The 21,374-nt window shown below is 31.3% G+C and overlaps 2 protein-coding genes across 3 annotated transcripts in view; both read right to left on the bottom strand.

Annotated features, from left to right (window-relative positions):
- LOC114318813 (actin-97) overlaps nt 1-854 on the bottom strand; it is a 5,380-nt gene extending 4,526 nt beyond the window's left edge. Inside the window, exon 1 of one of the 2 annotated variants that reach the window (XM_028265782.2) lies at nt 513-854. The gene's annotated coding sequence lies outside the window, so the exon portion shown is untranslated. Of the gene's footprint in view, nt 1-242; nt 434-512 lie in introns of those variants that run through there. The other variant, XM_082875325.1, reaches the window with a different exon arrangement.
- Nucleotides 855-5,725: 4,871 nt separating this feature from the next.
- Nucleotides 5,726-10,729, bottom strand: CER10 (3-oxo-5-alpha-steroid 4-dehydrogenase family protein). Its single transcript, XM_082875317.1, has 4 exons — nt 10,425-10,729; nt 10,230-10,269; nt 7,124-7,878; nt 5,726-6,068 (listed from the first exon to the last, which is right to left on the bottom strand). The coding sequence occupies exons 1-4, from the start codon at nt 10,491-10,493 to the stop codon at nt 6,000-6,002; spliced, it is 933 nt and encodes a 310-aa protein (XP_082731443.1). The 5' UTR covers nt 10,494-10,729; the 3' UTR covers nt 5,726-5,999.
- Nucleotides 10,730-21,374: the final 10,645 nt, after the last annotated feature.

Below are 21,374 nucleotides of genomic sequence, written 5' to 3'. Positions count from 1 at the left end.
GATCTAAAACCAAATGCTTAATGAAGCTGGATACTATCTTCAATTGCAAACTCTATTCTATAGATTCAATGCCAATCATCGGAATTTCATTAGAACTAGAAGAAATGACAAGTTTTAACATAAATCAAACATGCATAAATGATAACAACCACATGGATTTAGAATAAGAGAAAATAACAAAATATAGAGACCAAATTCATCCCAATTATATAAATAACTAAACAACCCAAAAGATCACATACCCATCTACCCAAATCACAATGCTAATCTCATCAACCCAAAATTGCACATATGTATGGAATGTATATGTGGCAGTGTGTGTATCGATTCAGAAATTGAGAATCTGGGTAATCAAACAAACCCAAATCCGCGCATATACAGCAAATCAAAGACCTTAAAAACAGTAAAAGAAAAGATTACCAAACAGATCAACAAAAGCTCTTTCAATTAAAGGTAAGCTAAATGAGATCAAATTGAAATGACAACGAATGAGATTGGAATGGAATCATTACCTTTTGGGAAACCTTGCAATGAGAGAGAGAGAGAGAGAGAGAGAGAGAGACGAATGATCACAAATGGAACTCTCTACCACGAAATGAGGGAAGGGGGGTTTGGGGTTAATATGGTGGAGAGTGGGAAGATCTGGGCCGTTGGTTTGGCTGGCTTACAGTCTGGATGTACGGACACCGTGACACGTTCTGTGGGGTGGGGAGAGTGAGGGAGGGCTGTTGGATTATGATGACGACGATGGGTGGAGAGGGGCTGTTTTATTAATTCATTTATTTTTTTAAAAGTTTAAAAAATAGGGGAAGGATCTCCTTCAGTTGAGATTTTAATTTGAGAGCTGTTTATTTGGATTCGTCGGATTTTATTTTCATGATCTAAATTGTTTATTTTGTCATTTCGTATATTTTGTCTAAAAAAAAATTAAGTTGTTTCAATAATTATAATTTATTATATTTGTCACTAAAAATGTTTAGTTTATTTTTTAAGATACAATTGTTGTCTGCTTTTAGTAAAAAATTAAACAAGTTACCGTTATTAGATTAACCTAATTTTTTTTAGGACAAAATATACGAAATGTCGGATAAAATGAATGATTCGGATCATTAAAACAAGACATGGCCCCCGCGAGCTCAAACAACGCCTTCTAGTCCAAAATCTATACTAGAGGGGATCCTTCTAAAAAATAAGAGAAGCCTCAATCACCAACTCCCACCACCTCCCCACACACACATGGGGGTTGGTGATTGGAGGAGGAGAAGAAAAGAAAAAAAAAAATTTGGTCAATCACAAATCAAAAGGAGTCGTTGGGTTCATCCTAGAGGGGTCTAGATCATTTTTGAAAAAATAAATAGTGAATAAATTTTAATTTAGGGAAATACGTGAGAGTTGAGAAAAAATTTATCAATACATGGAGGAATGCAAGTCATATTTACACCATCACAACCTTTCATTTATATCCTACTATAGACACGCTTACACCTCCATATGTTTGTAATTTTTTTTTTAACTTCTATGCAGGTGTTTGGGAAGTAGGTTTTTTTTGTAGGTTTTTTCAATTGTAGGATATTATTTGAGAATTTTTTTTTTTTTTTTTGTGTTTGAAAAAATAGTTAGATTTTTTTGTGGTTGGATGTGATGTTTGTGAGAGAAAAAGTGATATGTTTATGAGATTTGATATGATATTTTGTGGGCAAATTACATATACACCCCTCGAGGTTTGGCTAAATTACAAATACCCCCCTGAGGTTTGAGAAATTACGAATTCCCCCCTGAATGCTATATTTGCATAAGAAATTAGGGGGTAATTTGTTATGAAATATAAACCTCAGGGGGTAAATTGTTATGAAAATACAAACCTCAGGGGGCGGGATGTAATTTCCGAAACCTCAGGGGGGTATCTGTAATTTAACCAAACCTCGAGGGGTGTATATGTAATTTGCCCATATTTTGTTTGAATTTGATTTTTTTGATTTTATAATTAATTTGTCTTTTAGTGAAATCGTGTTAAGTAAAATATATGATTAGCTACCACGTGGTGATTTGAGTTTTGTTATTTTATTTTTTACTTTTTATCTTTTTGAAAGAATGTAAAAAAAAGGGCAAATTACATATACACCCCTCCAGGTTTGACAAAATTACAGATACTCCCCTGAGGTTTGAGAAATTACGAATTCCCCCCTGAATGCTATATTTGCATAAGAAATTAGGGGGTAATTTGTTATGAAATATAAACCTCAGGGGGTAAATTGTTATGAAAATACAAACCTCAGGGGGCGGGATGTAATTTCTGAAACCTCAGGGAGGTATCTGTAATTTAACCAAACCTGGAGGGGTGTATATGTAATTTGCCCTAAAAAAAATATAGACAGTGAAGTGATGTGATATATATATATATATATATATATTTGACTCTTTTAAGGCTCTCCTCAAACCATCCATATTTTTAAAAGCAAGATTGCTAACAATGTTTTGTTGTAATTTGGAGATAAAATTTATTCATATACTATTTATTTTATTTTAAATATAAAAAATGTAACATTATTAAAGGCTTGGTGGACAAATATTGAGATGGGGTCTGACAAATATGTTTTTAGTAATTATTTATTTATTTATAAAAAATTAATTTTAAGAAAATCGATGTGTTTTGACAAATGTTATTATTATTAGAGAAAAGTTGAGGGAGTGATTAAACTTTTGATCTTGAGGGAGGCATGACCTTGTTAGCTTTATCATAATTCAAGGCCAAGCATTTTAAATAAGACCATGGTGAACATTTTAAAATTGTTGCTAGTAAAATGCTCTTCTCATTGTTTTATTGAGATTCCACAAAGCTTCCTCCAAATCCTTAAAAAATGATTTTTTTTTTTTTCATTTTGCTAGTTAATTTTTTTTTCTTTCTAAAATAACTATAAAACAAAAAGTGATTATTTAAAGCATTACCAAATAGAACTTGAAATTCAATTGAGGCCATGTCCAAATTTAGTTTCAAGAATAAAGAAGAAATTATCTAATATGTCCGTCCTATATCTTACTTGACGTGCCCTTACTATGTATAAGGTCATGTAATTGGTATTTTTTACATATTTTTCCTATGTTTTAAGCAAAGTGATTAGGTGTTCTCTTATTATTAGGTGGGCACATAGCTACGTGATAAGGCAGACCTACCAAATAACTTCTTAGAATAGAGGGATTTGTTTAATTTTGAATTGAAAGTTCAAACTGTCTTGCTTGAACTTATCTCAAACGGCTTGAGTTAATCTTGGATTATCTAAATTTAACACAAAAATGATCTCTAGTGAAATATTAAAATTGTCCAAAACTACGGTACTAGATTTCTCTTCAAAAAAAAAAAAAAAAAAATTCTCAAAAATTAAGGGCTTGTTTGGTTTGAGTTTTAGAGATGAGTTTTAGAAAAAAATTTCCAAAAAATTGTTTGGTTTGAGGTTTTTCTCAAAAAAATTTCAAAATCACTTCTTTCTCTTACATATCAAGCAATCACTTTTTCTCTCTCCTCTCTCCTTCTCAATCACTTTTTCTCTCACACACATCTACTCAATTCTTTCAAAATATCAAATCATCCCAAACTCTCACAAAAAAAATTTCTCTCAAAATATATAACCAAACAAATCAAAAAAATTTCTAAAACAACTCTTCCAAATTTTTTTCAAAAACAAACCAAACAAGCCCTAAGTCTCTTGATTTTTATACAATTTGTGTAAGACATTGTGGTCATTACCCTCTTTGACGATCCCCATATCTCAAACTCTTTTAAGTCATGTGGATGGTTCTGGAAACCCTAACAAAGCTTTATTGCTAGGGATGAGCTTTCGGTTTGAAGATCCATTACATTTCCAGCTTATATTGCACTCATTGCAATACCAGCCTTTCCCATTTTGCTGAGTTTAAAAGATGATAAAAGATTCAACCCCACATGTGCAGTGTAGTATGAAAAAAGACCTACCCTTTTTAATGAATGCATTAAACTATCTTTTCATGGAGAGAAAGAAAAAGGAAAAGAAAAGAAAAGAAAAATTGTTCCAACTGGATAGGGGTCACTTTCTTACATTTCACAGTTGTCACTTAAACCTTTTTTGCTTTGGGAATGTTCTTTCTACCCACAATCCTTACCCACACCACTAGTGTCATTGTGAAATTTGGGAATGTTATATCCATTCAAACTTTATAAAGAAAGTATGGGTATTTTTATCCAAATTAAAACAACTGAATGAAAATAAATTGATTGGATACCAATTAAAGAAAAGTAATTGTTCGGATATTAATTATTGAATTGAATTTTTGTTTGATATTTGATATTTGAATGAAAAAATTGTGTAAAAAATTGGATGAACAACGGCGTTGTCTATTTTAAACACAAATTAAGTAAATTAGGGAACAAAAATGAAGAAAAAAAAAATGCATACATTGAGAACTAATAATGTATTTAGCCTTTGATTTTATTGATATGAGAGAATCTTGTCAGACAAATGGAATTAGTAAAAACAGATGTTTGTGCCCATTTTTCTTTAATTCTCTCCTTCCTTTGATTGTGGAGGCATCTTATACCCTATTAGATGCTTTATTGACAAAAACATTATGTCTTTACAATAAGGCACTTCAAAAGAAAATGAAAAGCTGTTCAATACAAGTTGGGAATGATTTCAGACCTTGCAGCATCCCAAGTGATCATGTGCTACATGAGTAGATAGATACCTGGTGTAAGGTGCCAAGTGGTATTATTAATCAATGAACAACTTTAAGGCTGTGTTTACATTATAAAATTTAGGTAGAGATTTGACAAAGAAAAATAAAATATGAAGAAAATATAAATTAAATATTTTCTCCATTTTCTTCGCATTTTACTTTTCCTTTCTAAACCAAATAACAAACAATAGCCTAAGGTTATGCTTGAATTTAGGATTTGAGTAAAAATTTGTGGAGGAAAAAAAAATGCGAGGAAAATGTAAATAAAATATAAGCTAATTTTCTTCTCTATTTCCATCACCCTTTCATTTCCTTCCACAAATTTCTACCTAAATTCAAAACAGCCTAAATGACATCAGCAGTGCCACTTGCTTTTTGTTGAATATCAGATAAAATTAGTTCTATCCAACTATTTGGTCAGTCTTATTTAATTGGTGACACATAGTGTGATCGCTATACACAATGTCTAGTTGTGTTTACACAGGTATGAGTTAAACCTGCCAAGGATAATAATGCCATAATAACCCTATTTATGGATTAGAAATTGTTAGTTCTTTAATGCATCAACAGATTACCAGCTTAGCTTGAAGAATTTCATACCCAAATAGAGATTGGTCCATCATGATCAGTTAAGAAAAGGTAGGTCTATTGGACTCCACAGAGAGTCACTGTCACAAATTTGATTAAAAAAATGCAGTGAGGTTAGAGGCACATCTCAAGCTTTTCCCTGCTTCCTATTGAGAATTGCTAGCTTCCAATTTCAAATATTGAAACTGCCATCAGTTACATCCATTAGTTAATGTGATTGTACATTAATGGTGGCGACCATACAAGAACAAACATTGCATACAAGTAACTGCAGAAAACAGTTCAGCCTGAGAATAATCGAAATTTAGTACATAGAAATATTCATTCATCGACAAGAGGTAGCAATATCGAAAGTTGTTGATGGCTGCAAGCACAAACATTGCATAGAAGTACTGCAGATAACAGTTTAGACTGAGAACAATCGGCCTCAAGTACAAAGCAATATTCATTCATCACCAAGAGCTTGCAATATTGAAAGTTCAAGAATCTTGTGTGTTGCTTCAAACAATAATATAAAGCATTCAAATTGAGAGAAAGAAAGCTACAACTGATCAACATAACAAAGACGGTCTACAAGGCCTCCAATGCAACTATGAGGGTGAAGATCTTACCCTTTACTAGCAAATTTAAATAAGAATGACCTCTAACAAGCTTCAAACTATTCCAAAACTTACTAAAGACATCAAGTAGCGGACTGGTCCCTTCTACAGGAATGGGGGTAGTATGACCCATCGTCGGGGATACTTAGGTCTTCCCTCCTTCCCATCAAATAGCTGCCACAAAAAGGTTTTGAGCATCAGAAAAAAGAGTCCAAACTAATCAAAGATATGAGAAAATTACTTTTACAGATATCGACACTGCAATAATGTCAACAACCAACACAAATACACCAAAATCCAAATGTATAGAATCTCGGATCTTTGTTGTTCCCTTAATAGACTCCCAGTAGCATCTATCTGTACACATCACTAGTTCTTTGACCCATCAAAGGAGGGTTTTCTGTTTAGCCAAGCCATGGTGAGATAGTGTAGTGTAGTGTTTGATGCATTGGCTTATAATCCAAACCCGCATCCAATCAAGAAACAGAAAATTCAATGCACAAAAGAGTATATCGAAATTAGGTTCACATTATTTCTTGGTACCAAATTCAGGGATGGCATCATCAAAAATAAAATAAAATTAATATGCTATATAGAAAGATATACCAGGTGGAGATGATTCTCCAATAATCACTCGGATAGCTTTTATTGGATGGGAAACTTTTGGCATTCTTTTCATTTTATGTACAACGAAAATTTTCAAACAAAAGCTATTTTTTGTCGTCTCCCATTTTCAATAAAATTTATTGAAGATGGTGTTCAGGAACACCCTGCCACCAAATGCATTCTCCAAGTCAATTATCATTTTTACTATTAAAGAACAGAGAGTAGTATTAGAAAATGATATCAAATAAGAGAATATACCTCCTTTCCAAAGAATTACAACTGAATCAGAAGCCTGCTTTTGGTTGTTTAGGTGGTTGTAACATTTCTTAGAAAAAAAATAAATAGATAGATGAATAAAACAAAACAAAGCAATTCCAAATTCTATCTAGCTATGCATCTGATCCACTCAGAGGTTTTTGTCCACAAAAATGAGGAAATTGGGAAGGAAGGAAGGTTTGCATAAAAAGCATACTTTCACTAAGCGAATTATATCTACCTAGAACTGATCAAACAACTCCACCAAGCCAAGAGGTAAATCAATTCATAATTAAGGAGCCCAAATTTTAAAATGCAGAAAATAAATATATGAGTCGAATATGCAGCAAAAAATCATAGAAACTTACCCTCCTTAGACGACGGTGCTTAGCGAGTGCCCAGTTAGTCATAATAGAAGTAGCAACCACAACAAAGACATAACCCGCAACCGTTTGTGTTGCAATATTGAAGCCCAGCCACTGATAAATCTCTGTTGTGTAATTCGCGCACGTGACAATATTGAACAAAAACCCAAGTGGGATTTGGTACCCTCCATTCCCATCAGGACTCCGAAGATTCCGGAGCAAGATGTGGCAGTACAAGTTTGCGACTTGACAAAGTAATCCAAAACCAAATCCAATCTTCATTTGGAGGTCACTAACAGGTGTATAAAATGGGTGATTCACATAATATGCAATATAAGCACCAAAAGTCCAGTAATAAGCGCAATTCCGGAACACATTAGAGAGCGGTGAGGTTGCGTGGCTGAAGCGGTGAATGAAGAATGTCTCCATGATACGTTTAAAGTAGTGGAAACACCAGTAGTACAAAGCATATGCCTGAACTTTGTGGATGACACGCTCTCCTTTGTAGCCAAAGAATTGATACACAGGGAAGTAGTAGAAAATTGGATAGATGAATAGAGGACCCAAATACTCAAAGAAGAAAAGTGTACGGTACGAAACTTGTGGACCAAGGTCCTTGAACACCACAATCAAGTTGTCCGAGTTCCCCTCAAAATATTCCTTGAGACTTTTCTTGTAGTTAAGGGCAATGGGCTTTTCCTTAGAGCCCGGTTGGATTGGGAGGGTCAGGCGCTGTCTAGAAGGATAATATTTTTTCGCTGTTTTTACAAAAAATGAACACTGCGTTATTGAGATCAGGGGAAATATAAAAGTAACAAATAAATGCAGGGGAGATAAAAGCTCAAAATCAAACATGTAACAAGAGCTTACAAGAACAAATGCAACACTGTAAAAAGTCTGGTCCAGTGAGAATCTCCAACCCACTAGGCATATAATGCTTGTAAGTCAAAATGCCTAGTATGACTCACTTTTTTCAATTCCAATGCACTAGGCATATGATTAGGCATTTTAGCTCAACTCACATTCACTAGCTACATTTAGCTAGCCTTCAAGGTTAGGCAAAATGTATTTAATCATTATGATCATTTCCCTCCATCTTTGTTACTGATGTGGCATTCTATAAAGTTAATAATATTTGGATGAATAATTAAAATGTAGAGGATGATTGCAGTAAAAATATGAAACAGTTGATAGGCAAAATAAAATTTATACTTTATAGTAATGTTTAGATAGGTAAAATGCCTATTATCGTTGGAGATGCTCCTAGCAAGCTTCCATATTAAATCACTAAATGAGGTTATGCTGATAAACACACAAATCCAAATAGATATTTTGGTTGGGAATTCAGGCACCACAAATGTTAGCCATTTTATATTCTCAATTTTCCTCATGTTTGAAGTTCATTCATTATAGAAAATTGTTAAGGGAACAAAATTTGTGGCACGCTGTTCTTGAGACCTATATACATGAAATGCGTACACACAAATCACAGAACATTCGAATAATGCAGTCAGTACGACAAAATCACAATGTAAAGAATGCGCAGTACATAGCTAGAGATCTCATCACATTGGCCATTAAAACAACTTTTGAAGGCAACTGAGTTTAATTCCATGCTATGTGAGAACCATGTGAGGATTAAACTTTAAAGAATGCCCAGGGAAAAATTCACAGTTTTCACATTATTGATTTGATTGCGTTCATGTTAATTCTAGTCCTTCCTGTTTATTCTTTCACGTAAAAACTCTGTACAACCCTAAACAAGATATTTCAAACTTTTGGAGTCAGCTAGGCAAATCATTTTTTCAAAAAAAGAAGATTATTTCTAAAGCCTTGCATTGTCCCATTCCAAATGAAAAACCATAACGTAGTGTTTGGCCTCCCTATGGTTACAAAGGTAGATGATGACTCCATTTGCAGTGCTTTTTTTTCAATCATTTGTTTAGTGAACCAAATGTGAGAATGGACATTCCGATGGAATGATCAATCTAGTGAACCAAACACTACCTAAAAGACAACAATAAACAAAAGGTGCTCTATTCAAATCCCAAATAACCACCAATTTGGATGAAATGGTAAAATATGAACACAAACACCATCCAACAAAGCTCACAAACAGACTCCAAGAATAGTGGTTCTTGGGGAAAAGGAAAGAATTTTTTTTTCAGACACATGGCTTTTCTTCCTTTCTTTCTTTCTTTCTTTCTTTCTTTCTTCCTTCCTTTTTTTAAAATATATATATATATATATATATATTGAGAGCAGAAGCAAACATAACAGCATCTCTAGTGGTGAAGACAAATTCAACAGAAATTCCACACAGTAAACAAGAGTGACAAATCGGACCCATCTTTGAGTTGTATGGTGGCTTTCAAATTTGAAAAATCTTTCTGGGTCAAAAGGAAAATTACTTAATCTTTCAAAATGCTAAAAAGGGCCAAAATTGCTCACATACTGACTCTAATAACAGTTTTTTTGGTAGGTAAGAAAATTAGATATACCAAAAAATAGAATTTATGGTGAGGCGTAACTGGGGGGCCACACGAAAGATGTCTGAGCAAGCCATGAAAGCAAAGCGTACAATTCAAAAGCCTAGCACTAAACAAAATATTTAAAAACATAAAAAATAAACTATCACAGGCCAAGAAAATAGTGATTCGCAGGTAAGGAAAAAAATTGAAATAATGGTTTTTCTTTTTTTCTTTTGTATATTGAAAGCAGAAGTAAACATAATAAGCATGCATAGTGGCTAAGACAAATACATCAGAAAATCCACAACATAAACAGCAGTGGAAAATCAAATCCCTCTTGACTCGTGGGTTAGAAATTTCAAAATTCTTTCTGAGTCAAACCAAAAATTACTTTCATCTCTTTCAAAATGCAAAAAAGAAGTAAAATTTTTCTCAATGTTCGCAAATGTTAACAGCAATGTTCGATTCAATGATCTATCTGCATCTCTCTCTCCTTGAAGATGCACAAGTTCTACTCTAGACAATCAAATTGCTAAACCATCCTAATAAACGTATAAAGATTCAAAATTTCAAGACTAACAACAATAAACATCAAAACACAAAGGTTAAATCACATAAAATTTTGTCACAGTACATACATCGCCGGTGAATTGCTTCCTGCAGATCAGCCACAGTAGCCTGAAAAGAACCCAAAACACAAACACTAATCAGACCCAAAATTCAAAACCTCACAACCCAGAAAAAAAGAAAAAGAAAAAGACACATACACAGGCGTGTATAGATCAATTGGAAAAACAAAGCAAACCCAGGTAATGAAATTGAGAGAAACATACGGAGTCATTGAGCTCGAGGCCTCCCTTGATGAATTCTTTACCACTCCGCGTAACAACAGACACTTTCATCTTTGAAAATGAGAGAGACCCAGTTCAGGAAACAGAGTGTGTAAACGAGAGAGCCTCCTCTAGTTGATCTGCGGAGATTCTGAGATTTGCATATACTATATAATGGTCTCTCTGTCTCTCTATAGGTATGTGCAAGCACCGAATGTGTGAAATTAATGGTGTGTAGTTGGGGTAGATGGGCGAACCATTTGGGCCGATGAACCACCGTCTTATCAATAAAGAAATGTTAATGACATAAATCTACAGAGCAACGGTACCCACGTAAGTATTGGGCCCAGTTGCGGGCCCAGTCATAGGTTTTATTTGTTTTACTTTTTTTACCAAAAGTGACCTATGACCAAAAGCAATAAAAATCATTAGGGTAAATTACAAAGATACCCCTTGAGATTTGGTTAAATTATAAATCACTCCTGTGATTTTGAAAATTACATTCCACCCCTTGTGGTTTCTAATTTCGTAACAAATTACTTTTTTATTAATAAATCATGAAGTCAATTAACAATTTTTAATGATATTAAAAATATGTTTTAATTAATAATTTAGGTAATTTTATTATTGTATTAAAGAGTAATTATGAATTTCATTTTTTTAGTTACTTCTGTTAAATATAAAATTCTGACAAGGGAGTATTTGTAATTTTCAAAACCACAATGGACAATCTGTACTTTAAGCAAACATCAGGGGGTGTATTTGTAATTTATCCAAATAATTATAGTAAATTATAAATATATCTCGAAATTTGTTTAAAATATAAATTATTTCTTGTAATTTTGAAAATTACATCTTGTTTTAATTGTATAATAAATGATTTATTTTATTAATAAATTATCAAGTTGATTAACAGTTTTTAATAATATTATAAATATATTTCAATTAATAATTTATGTAATTTTATTATTATATATGAGAGTAGTTAAGAATTCTATTTAATCTGTTAATTCTATTAAATAAAAAAATTCTAACAAAAGAGTATTTGTAATTTTTAAAATTACAGAGGACAATTTATGTTTTAAATAAATTTTAATAGATGTATTTATAATTTATCCTAAAAATAAATAAAGAATCATATATAAATTTATTATAGTAACTTAATTTGGTATCTTATTATTTTTTTAAAAAAAAAAGACATGGTGGTTAAAACCACTTTAATAATAAACCCTTCAAATTATATTTTGAATTAAACTACCGTTAAGATGAGGGTTAGTATTATTTTTAAAAATATTAATTTAATTTTTTTTAATTTATTATTTTAATAAATTTATATATATGTATATATAAATACATGGTACGGTATTTTTCGGAAAACAATATAATAAAATTATTAAAGTCAATGATTAAATATTTATCATGTTAAAATTTGACATGATATTCTTATATATTGTGCCAAGACACAATGGGGGTGTTTGGTGCAGCTTTTTTAAGCCAACTTATGGCTTCTGGCTTTTAAAAAGTTATTTTGGACTGTTTGGTTAAACTTATTTCAAACAGCTTCTGATTCTAACAACTTATTTTAAGTCAAAAAAGCTGATTCTGAGAAGCTGCTCACCCCTTACTTCTGATTGTCAGCTTCTGCTGTGGACATGTTAATTCACGGTTATACTCTTAGATTTTTTTATTTTTTATTTTTTTAAAAATAGAAAAAGACTCAAATGGACTATTAAATATTATTATTATTTTTTATGAAAAATGTAGACAAATAGTGAATAATAAAAAATAAAAATTAATTGAAAAAGCTACTTCACAGCTTATTTAACAAACACTACTCAGCAACTTAAATCTATAATCCAACAGCTATACCAAACAGATTAACAGCTTCTGATTAAAGTTATAATCTATAATCTGTTAAGTTATAATCTATAATCTGTTTTAACAGCTACACCAAACACCACCATATATAGAGCATCACATTAAATTTGGCATGATTAGTCGAACATTGTTTACAATGACGGAGATAGAAAATTAAATCAGAATGAATATTTATTAATTACAATTTCAATTTTTTTTCATAACTAACAATGAGAAGATAATAATAATTTTTGAATTAATATTAAGTACAAAAACTTAAAGAAATTATTACAAAAGTATTTCATAAAAAATTTTACAATTAATTTCGAGTAAAATCGAAAAGAAAGTATTGCGTATAACTAATATATCACGGACAATATAAAAAAATTATATATTTAAGTTTTAAAATAAATTATATACCGGTAAGATAAATTAAATTTTTATAAAATTTGAGTAAAAATTTCATATAATGTTGATATCACGTCATCATTGACATATGATATCACCGACCAATAGTAAACCAACATATGAAGTGTGAACTCCATATGCAAATATAACTAACACTCTAATAACTTTTACATATATATAGTGAGATTAATTATATTTACATATTAATAATAATGGATATCAACTTTATATTGAGATTTTTTCACAAAATTTTCATACATAAAAATATAATTTGGTGTGGTTCTTTCATTTTCAATAAAACAATTACTATTATTCCTATAGATTTAAAAATACCATTGACATTTTATTCTAAATTATTTTTATTTAAAATTTTATTTATATACATATGTAGAAAAAAATAAAAAATCCAAAACCGAGTGGCACGTGACCCCCTGCCCTCCATGTGACTCCGCCTCTTATTGTTAAAGTGTAATTTTTATATCCATTGGGTCAAAATTTTAAATAACATAATAAACAACAATGCTACAGGGCCCGAATTCCTCCGCCCCGAATGCCCCTAAACCACGAAACGACGTCGTTTCGTGGTTTTAATTTTTTTTTTTTTTTTATTTCAGCAGAAGAAGGAGACGAAGACGGAGAGGGGGAGGGGGAGACGAAGACGGAGGAGGGGGAGGGGGAGGGGAAGGGGGAGGGGGAGGAGGGGGACTGGAGGGGGCCTAAAAAATGGGCTGGAGGCGGAGGCGGGGGGCGCGGCGATCGGCGATGGCAGAGGCGGCGATCGGCGATGGCTGAGGCGACGAGCAGAGGCATGGCGAGCAGAGGCATGGCGGAGGCGACGGAGGCGGAGGCGCGGCGATCGGCGACGGATCGGAGACGGCGGCGACCCCTCTCCCTCTCCCTCTCCCTCTCCCTCTTTCTCTCCCTCTCCCTCTCTCTCTTCCTCCGCTTCCTCTGCGTCGAAAATGGCAGAAAAAAAAAAAAAAAATTCGAGCCACATTCGAGCCAAGCCATTTCGGGCCCTCAATCATTTTTCCATAATAAATAGGACAATATTAAATCTGTTCTTATTATGTCATTAGATTACGTTCTATTAAGGGGAATATAGAATAAAGTCCTTATTGACTTCTACATCCCACAGCTTCACTTCACCAATATCACAGATTTCTTGTGGGCTTAAAAATCATTGCCAAAGTTTGAATTTGCCATGATGACATTTTTTTAAAATCTTTTACGATAAAATAAAGTATTTCAAATTTATATGTCACATTTTATTTCAAAAAATAATGTGTAATTCAAATTTAACTATAGTATAATAAATTTTATTTTAAAATTGGATATGGACCACAGTAAATTTAAAAAAAAAAAATTAGACTATTAATATTATTCAATGTGTTTGGTTTCAGTTTTTTAAATTCAGTTTTTTGAAAATTAAATTTTTTATTTTTTGTGTTTTTTTTTTTTTGTTTTTAGTGAATATTTTTTAAATTTTAAGCAATTTTTTACTTTTTTAAATACACCTTACTTAGATGTATCTAAATAGTAAAATAGTTGTGAAAAAAATATTTTAAGAAATTAATAAATACACAAAAATACAGAAAATGTATTGAATTTTCATATTTTTGCATTTTTTGGTATTTAGTGTATTTTTCAGGGATGCAACTCGGCCGGGCTCAACCAGAGTAACCCGTGCCCAGCCTAAGTTTTTTTAAGACATGGGCAACAATGTCTTGTAATCTGGACAAACTTGGCCAGATTTTTTATACCCGAATTGTAATTTGGGCGGGGCTTGGACAGAATCTGTGGGTAACCTGAGCAACCTGAACCCGAATTACATTTAATATATTATATAAACTATATAATATATGTATAAATTAAATAGGTGGCCCTTAATTTTATTTTTTTTTTAGCTAGTCTTTGGCTCTTGGATTATAATCTTTTATTTGGACCATTAGATTAAAACTAAAAACAAAATCCTACCTTATCTATTCTTTGCTTTCATCTCTGTCTGAGACTCTCATTTCATTTCTTCATCAGAGTTGAAGAACGGCAAAGATACAAGGGCCACGAACACGAAGTGTAGCCACCAACAATAACGACGCCACCCTTTCAACTCTCAACGACGCCATACAAAACTGGTAGATCTCTCTTTGTGTTTGTATTTATGTTTTAATTTGTCTATTTTTGGTTACTTGTCGTTCGATTACTACTCAAAACCGGTGGATCTATGAGTTTAAAATTTTTTCTTAATAGATTTGCAAAATATGTTTATGTTAGTGAAATTTTGTGTATATATTTGTTTGGGTTATCTTCTTCCAACGGTCTTGGTTTTGCAATCTGAGACGCTCGAGCTAAGGTACACTCATTCCTCTCTATGGTTGTTTCTTTCTTCTTCTTTGGGACTGACTCGTTGGATACTTTCTTCTTCCACTTAGTTTCATGTTCTCGGGTATAGACAGCGAGAGAAAAATGGGTTTGATTATGGAGAGAGAGAGAGAGAGAGAGAGAGAGAGAGAGAGAGAGAGAGTGTGTGTGTGTGTGTGTGGGTGTGGGTGTGTTTATGCCGAGAACCAACAAGAAATGCCAGCCATGGGCTATGTCAGTGCTTTGCTTGTGTTTGATTTCAAGTTGATGCTTAAGGTTGTTGTATGGACTAATGGACTTATGTATGGAATAATGAAGCACGGTTTGTTGTATGGAGTAACGAAACATTGTTTGTTGCCTTATGAAATTCAGGCAATTCGGGCTAACCCGAGTTCAAATTATGAAGCTTGGTCCGGACTCAGGCAGCCAAGCTCGGGTTGATGGTCAGGCTTGGGTAGGCTTGGGCACTACCAAACACAATTTGGGTTGGGCTTAGGCAAACCTCCAACATAACCGAACCTGCCTGAGTTGCACTCCTAATATTTTTGAAAGATTTTTTTCACAAATATTATAATTTTTAAGTGTATTTATGTTAGGTGTGTCTAAAAATTAAAAAAAAAATTACTTAAAATATTAAAAAATTCATTAAAAACATTAAAATACAAAAAGTAAAAACGTAGAATTTTTTAAAAAATAGAACCAAACAATTATTATTATTGAGGATTTGAATAGACTCCATACTTCACTAAACTTATCAATTAATGGCATATAAAGGCTTTGTTTGAGACGTGGGTTGGCATTTTAATTTTTTTTTACTATCAGTTTAAGGTTAAAAAGTCTTGTTTGTGATAGATTTTTTAAATTTTTTGATGTAAGAGAAAAAATAAAATGATTATCATTTAAATATTACATTTTTTAACCTGAAATGAAAATACTTATTTTTTTCTTTTTTAGTGGTTTTAACCCCAACCCATCCCATCCCATCCCATCCCAACCCAACCCAACCCAACTTCCCCAAACAGTGCAAAATATTCAATTGAGTGATTTGATTAGGATCGCTAGAGTAACATCAATGCCTTGAGTGTTAAATCCTACCTCCACCATAAATAAATAGGTGTTTGGCGTAGACTAAAAAAATATATTTTTTTTACATACATATATTTATTTGAGTCACATCAATCAATATCTCTTCTCTACTTTGGTATTCATTTTCTCTACTTTTCTACACTTATTTTTTTAATAAAAAGTTAAAAAGTGCACTTATTTAGAATATTCCAAACCAGTCTATATATATATATATTAATAAATATTATGTACAATATATATCTTATAATTAAAGAAAAAAATAGCATAATTTTATATTTTTTGAATCATAGTTAAAAGAAAATGTTATAACTAAACACAACATAAGACATAACTAAAGAACTTATAAATTATTATTAAAATAATATTATAACTAAAGAAGAAAATTAGTTATAACTAAAAAAGAAAATGATATAATTAGAGGGGCATATGATACACTCTTTTTAAAGGTATGTATGTTAGAATTTCCTTTTTTTTTTTATTTTCTTATTACTGATATAATTTGCTATAAAAAATTAATATTTAAAACAGGACTTGTTACAATAACAAGATAAATGCTATGATAGTTAATAAGAGAAAATTATAAATTTTATTTGTTTGTATGATGTTATCTATTTAAAAATAAATAAAAAAATGACATTATCCTACACATGTTACCAAATAATAGTTCAAATTTTGAAAATTAAGTCCATATTCACTGATGTTAGGTATACATACCATCATAGTTGGACCAAGATAGGAAATTTTCGATAGTATTTCGACGATGTTCTAATGACCTCCTTTACATTTTTAAAGTGCAAATTTACAAACAAAATTTTATGTTTGAAATAGAGGCTTTGATTGTTTCTCTTCTAATTTAGACATAGATTTTTGAATTTTAGACACCCACAATGGTTCTTTCTTTTCTTAACCCTTCTCCAATATCACTGTGGATGTCCTTCCTTTTCAACTCTAATTTCTGGTGATGTATGAAGTATAGTGACGGTGGTGGCAAAGTTGGACAGCGGTAATGGAGACAACGTCGATGCCAACGGCTGATTTTGATGCAGATCTAACTTTTTAAACCACATATATGAGAAGATTGATGGTTTTTCATGGATCATAACTAGTGTTTTTGAGGAATTTTATTTTTTTTGTTTTGTTATATGTTTTGTTTGGCCCTTTAAGATCTTATTTTTGTATGTTACAGTTTTTTAATATAACTATTTTTCATATTTAAAAAAAAAAAATCACCATCATAAAAAAGAAAAATAAATGAGCTATTTCATTTTTCATTGATTAGGTTGGTTTGGGTTTTAATAGGACGATTCAACTTTGGGATTTACAAATGACAAATTTGATTATGTCAAAAGTAACCTGAAACTAACCCAAATCAATATGAATATCAAACATATTATTATACAATTTTTTATTATATAGAATTTCACTTTATAATTATTTTTCCCTTTTTCTTTTTTTTTTTCTTTTCAAATGTTAAGGCCAAGTTTGGCATGCGTCCAAAAAGTTAAAAATTATTCTAAAAGTTAAAAAGTTATCAGTATTTACCAAAAGTCAAAAAGTACGACTGCACAACTCTCAATCCTAATTTTCTGTACACACTAATTTATACAATTTTTTAATACATATTTTTTCATAAAAAGTTAAAAAAGTAACCTAAACAATCATATTTTTTTCCTCAATTTTTTAATCTAAAAAATCAAAAATTATACTTATTTAAAATATTCCAAACAATTCCTAAGTGTATAATGGAGATGTCGTTTTTGTGAAAAATATATTTGACTATGTTCGGTTACAAATTTAAAAATGATGTGTTGATAGTTGCAAGTAACGGTAGTGGTGCTATGGTGACAATAGTGGTTGCCTTGGAAAGATTAATTCAAAAAGTATATTTTATTTTTAAAATTTTTATGCTAATAAGTTTATTTTTCATTTGATCACAAATTTTTTTTTGTTAACTTTTATTTTTTATCTTGTCAAATTTCAGATTATATAAAATATTTTTAAAAAATATTTTTTTGTCAAAACAAACTTCAAGGGCATGTCTAGTAATATTATACTTACACTTTCATGTTTATATTTATAAATATTTTAAAAACTGTAAACAAAAACTCATTTAGTATCTATTTCTATTTTCAAAATTTTATAAACAATTAAAATTTAATATATTCTTGTAATCTCAAAATAATTGGCTTGGATTGTTCCTTAAAAAATAAAAAATAAAAAAAACACCAAAAAAAGGTATCATTCCTTCCTCCCTTCTCCCACACTATCTTGCCACTAACTGGTCATCACATCCTATTACCATTGGTCCAGTTTGGTACAGCTTATTTCAGCTTTCAGCTTAATTTAAATTATTTTGATGTGTTTGATTTAGCTTAACAATACAGTTTATAACTTTTTATAAGTCAAAAATCAACTTATTCTTTGAGTGGGTCAGGAGAAGCTTAATTTATAAGTCAGAAATCAGCTTATGTTCATAATTATAAACTATAAGCTGTTAAGGTATAAGTTATAAGCACTTTCCCACAGCTCTACCAAACAGGGCCATCATGGGCACCCAAAAGCAACCACATTTGCCCACCATCTCTTATCGAAATCGAAAACCGCCACTAGCCACCATCACTTTCGGTGCTTAGTGATCACCATCGTATCTAGACACTAAGTGCTCGTTTGATAAGTGACTTTTTTAGTCAAAAAGTTAAAAAAATTATTAAAATAATCAAAAAACCAACAACTCATATAAAAAAGTTACAGATTTCATTTTCTCTCTACTTTTTGTATATCTTTTCGTAAAAAGTCAAAAAATCATTACAAATATACTAGTTTTTTTTAAATCACATTTTAACCAAAAAGTTACTAAAAAAATCTGTTCCCAAAAGAGGTGTAAACAATTCGGTTTGATCGGTATTAAAAATATATTTAGTAGTAAATTGATCTTTTCATTTTTTATAATTGAGAAACCAATTTGTCAGTTTGATGTAAAAGAAAATTTTACAAAAAATTTTAAAAGATTTTATAATAAATTATAGAATTTTATATTGAAAATAAATGAAGACAATATATGAAAATTGCTCTATAAAAAATTTTCTTCTTAATTTCTATCACAAAAATATATTATATTAATTACTTCTCATATAATGTTCAAAAAATTATAACATAATAATATTTAAATATAATATTCAGTCAGTTCAATTTGTATCGGTACAAAAAGTTTCAAAACCGAAACAGACCGTATGTTATGAGAAACAGACCAAAAACTAAAGTTTCGATTGATTTCGATCAGCCAACTTGATTTTGGTGGTGTTTGGCAAGTGATTTTGGGTCTCAAATAGCCGCAAAAGACAAAATAAGTTATTTTAGGTTATTTTAGCCACAACAAACAAAACATCACATTTAACCCATAATCATTACACTCTTCTCTCACAAAAAAAGTCAAAAAATCAAAAAATTCTTCCCAAACCAAGCTTTTTAGCCTAGACTAAAATAACCAAAAAAATTAAAAAGTCAAAAAGCCAACATACTTCCCAAACGGAGGCTTTATCAATTTTTCTTATATCCCTAGACACTACCAACCCTCGTACCACCAGCAACAACTACCTCTAACATTTGACAACCACTAACTGCCAACCACCATCTCAAATAACCGCACCTCTTGCTGGCCATTCATTTTATGTTATTTTTGTTTTTACTAAAAATAAGCATAAATATACTTATCAAATGAGACCTACACAACCGAATGGAATGGACGTCAGTGGAAGAGACAGTAACTGTAATTCCTTGCCATCCATAGTGAAACACACTATGCTCTGGCAATGGACTGTCAAATCAAATCAATCATATTCATAGCCCACATTATGAGCAGCAGTTAGTTGTTCACCGGTGGCACGGACCTAGCAAAAGCAATGCCATAAATCATTTTCAATCTTAATTTCTGTGAGACCTGTCATAGTTGTGGATTCTATGGAAATCAAAGGTAAAAATGAATTTGCAACACTATCATAATGTTTAACGGACATGTCTTCTGATCCTGATATTCCATGTAATTTTACATGGTAAGAGTGGAAGCTTTAACAAAACAACACCAATGCATTACAAACCACATCACCTGAAGATTCTAATACAATATGCTAAATTTCGGCCGATAACGCATGTTCTCAAACTAGTACTGGGATTCACCTTTTTGTGCCAAACTTCACTAACTCCAAGTCTACGTTTCAATATTTCATCCCATCTCCCAAGGGATTTCTCTACACCTAAACTACCAACAGAGCGAGACGTGTCCACAACAAAAATTCCCAAAATAGCCTATTTAATGAAGGGTAAAAGTTCACATACTGTTTTTGCAACTAAGGTTAGATGATTCAAATTATGCAAATCATGATCAAGTGTCTTGACCCATATTACCAAAAAATACTAATATCCTAACGAACTACGTATTGATACACAAGTTCTGAAACATGCTATACTTCCATTTCAAAATGGTAAATTAAGTAAACCGAAGCGATTCCAAAAGTTTTATGCAATATATTTCCTTAAATGTTATCTTACGAGGGGAAGGGGGGGGGGAAAATCAAATATAATAAACTAAAATATATGATGAGTTAAATTTTGACAAGACAAAAACATTAATAATGGGTCATAATACTCATAGAAATATTTTGCTACATGAAAACTATATTTATTGAATGTCTAATAGTTAAAAGAAAATTACCCTAGATATACCTTAACACTGTGTTTTGGAACCTAGGAGAGAAAAGAAAAGAAATGATTACTTAAGTTATAAGAGAAAAGAAAAGAAATGAAATGATTGTGATTTCTCTCATTTTTGTTTGGATAAGGAATAAATAAAAGAAAAGAAATGATTGTGATTTCTCTCATTCTTGTTTGGTTAGATTTCATTAAGAGAAAAGGAAAAAAAATTATTTTATGTTATATTACTAAAATAACCTTTTTATATTTTCAATCATTTTATTTCTTTTATTTTTATAGGGACAAAATTAGTATTATAAAAATAGTAGTTTCTTTTCTCTCACAATCTCTTCACTTTTGGAAAGATTGAAAATGAGGCTCATAAGAGAAATGAATTTCTCTCTATTTCTTCCTATTTCTCTCCACTTAGGTTATCCAAACAAGTAAGAGAAATACATATCTTTCCATTTCTTTTCTTTTCTCTCCAAATCACTCAATCCAAACATAGCGTAAATTCTCAATTGTAATATATACAAGTCTACAACTATTATATTA

The sequence above is a fragment of the Camellia sinensis genome, chromosome 1 (genome assembly GCF_055761805.1).
Source record: "Camellia sinensis isolate YWXY chromosome 1, ASM5576180v1, whole genome shotgun sequence".
Taxonomy (NCBI): domain Eukaryota; kingdom Viridiplantae; phylum Streptophyta; class Magnoliopsida; order Ericales; family Theaceae; genus Camellia; species Camellia sinensis.
Note: the sequence above shows the minus strand (reverse complement) of the source record. Positions and strands in the feature narration are given on the sequence as shown.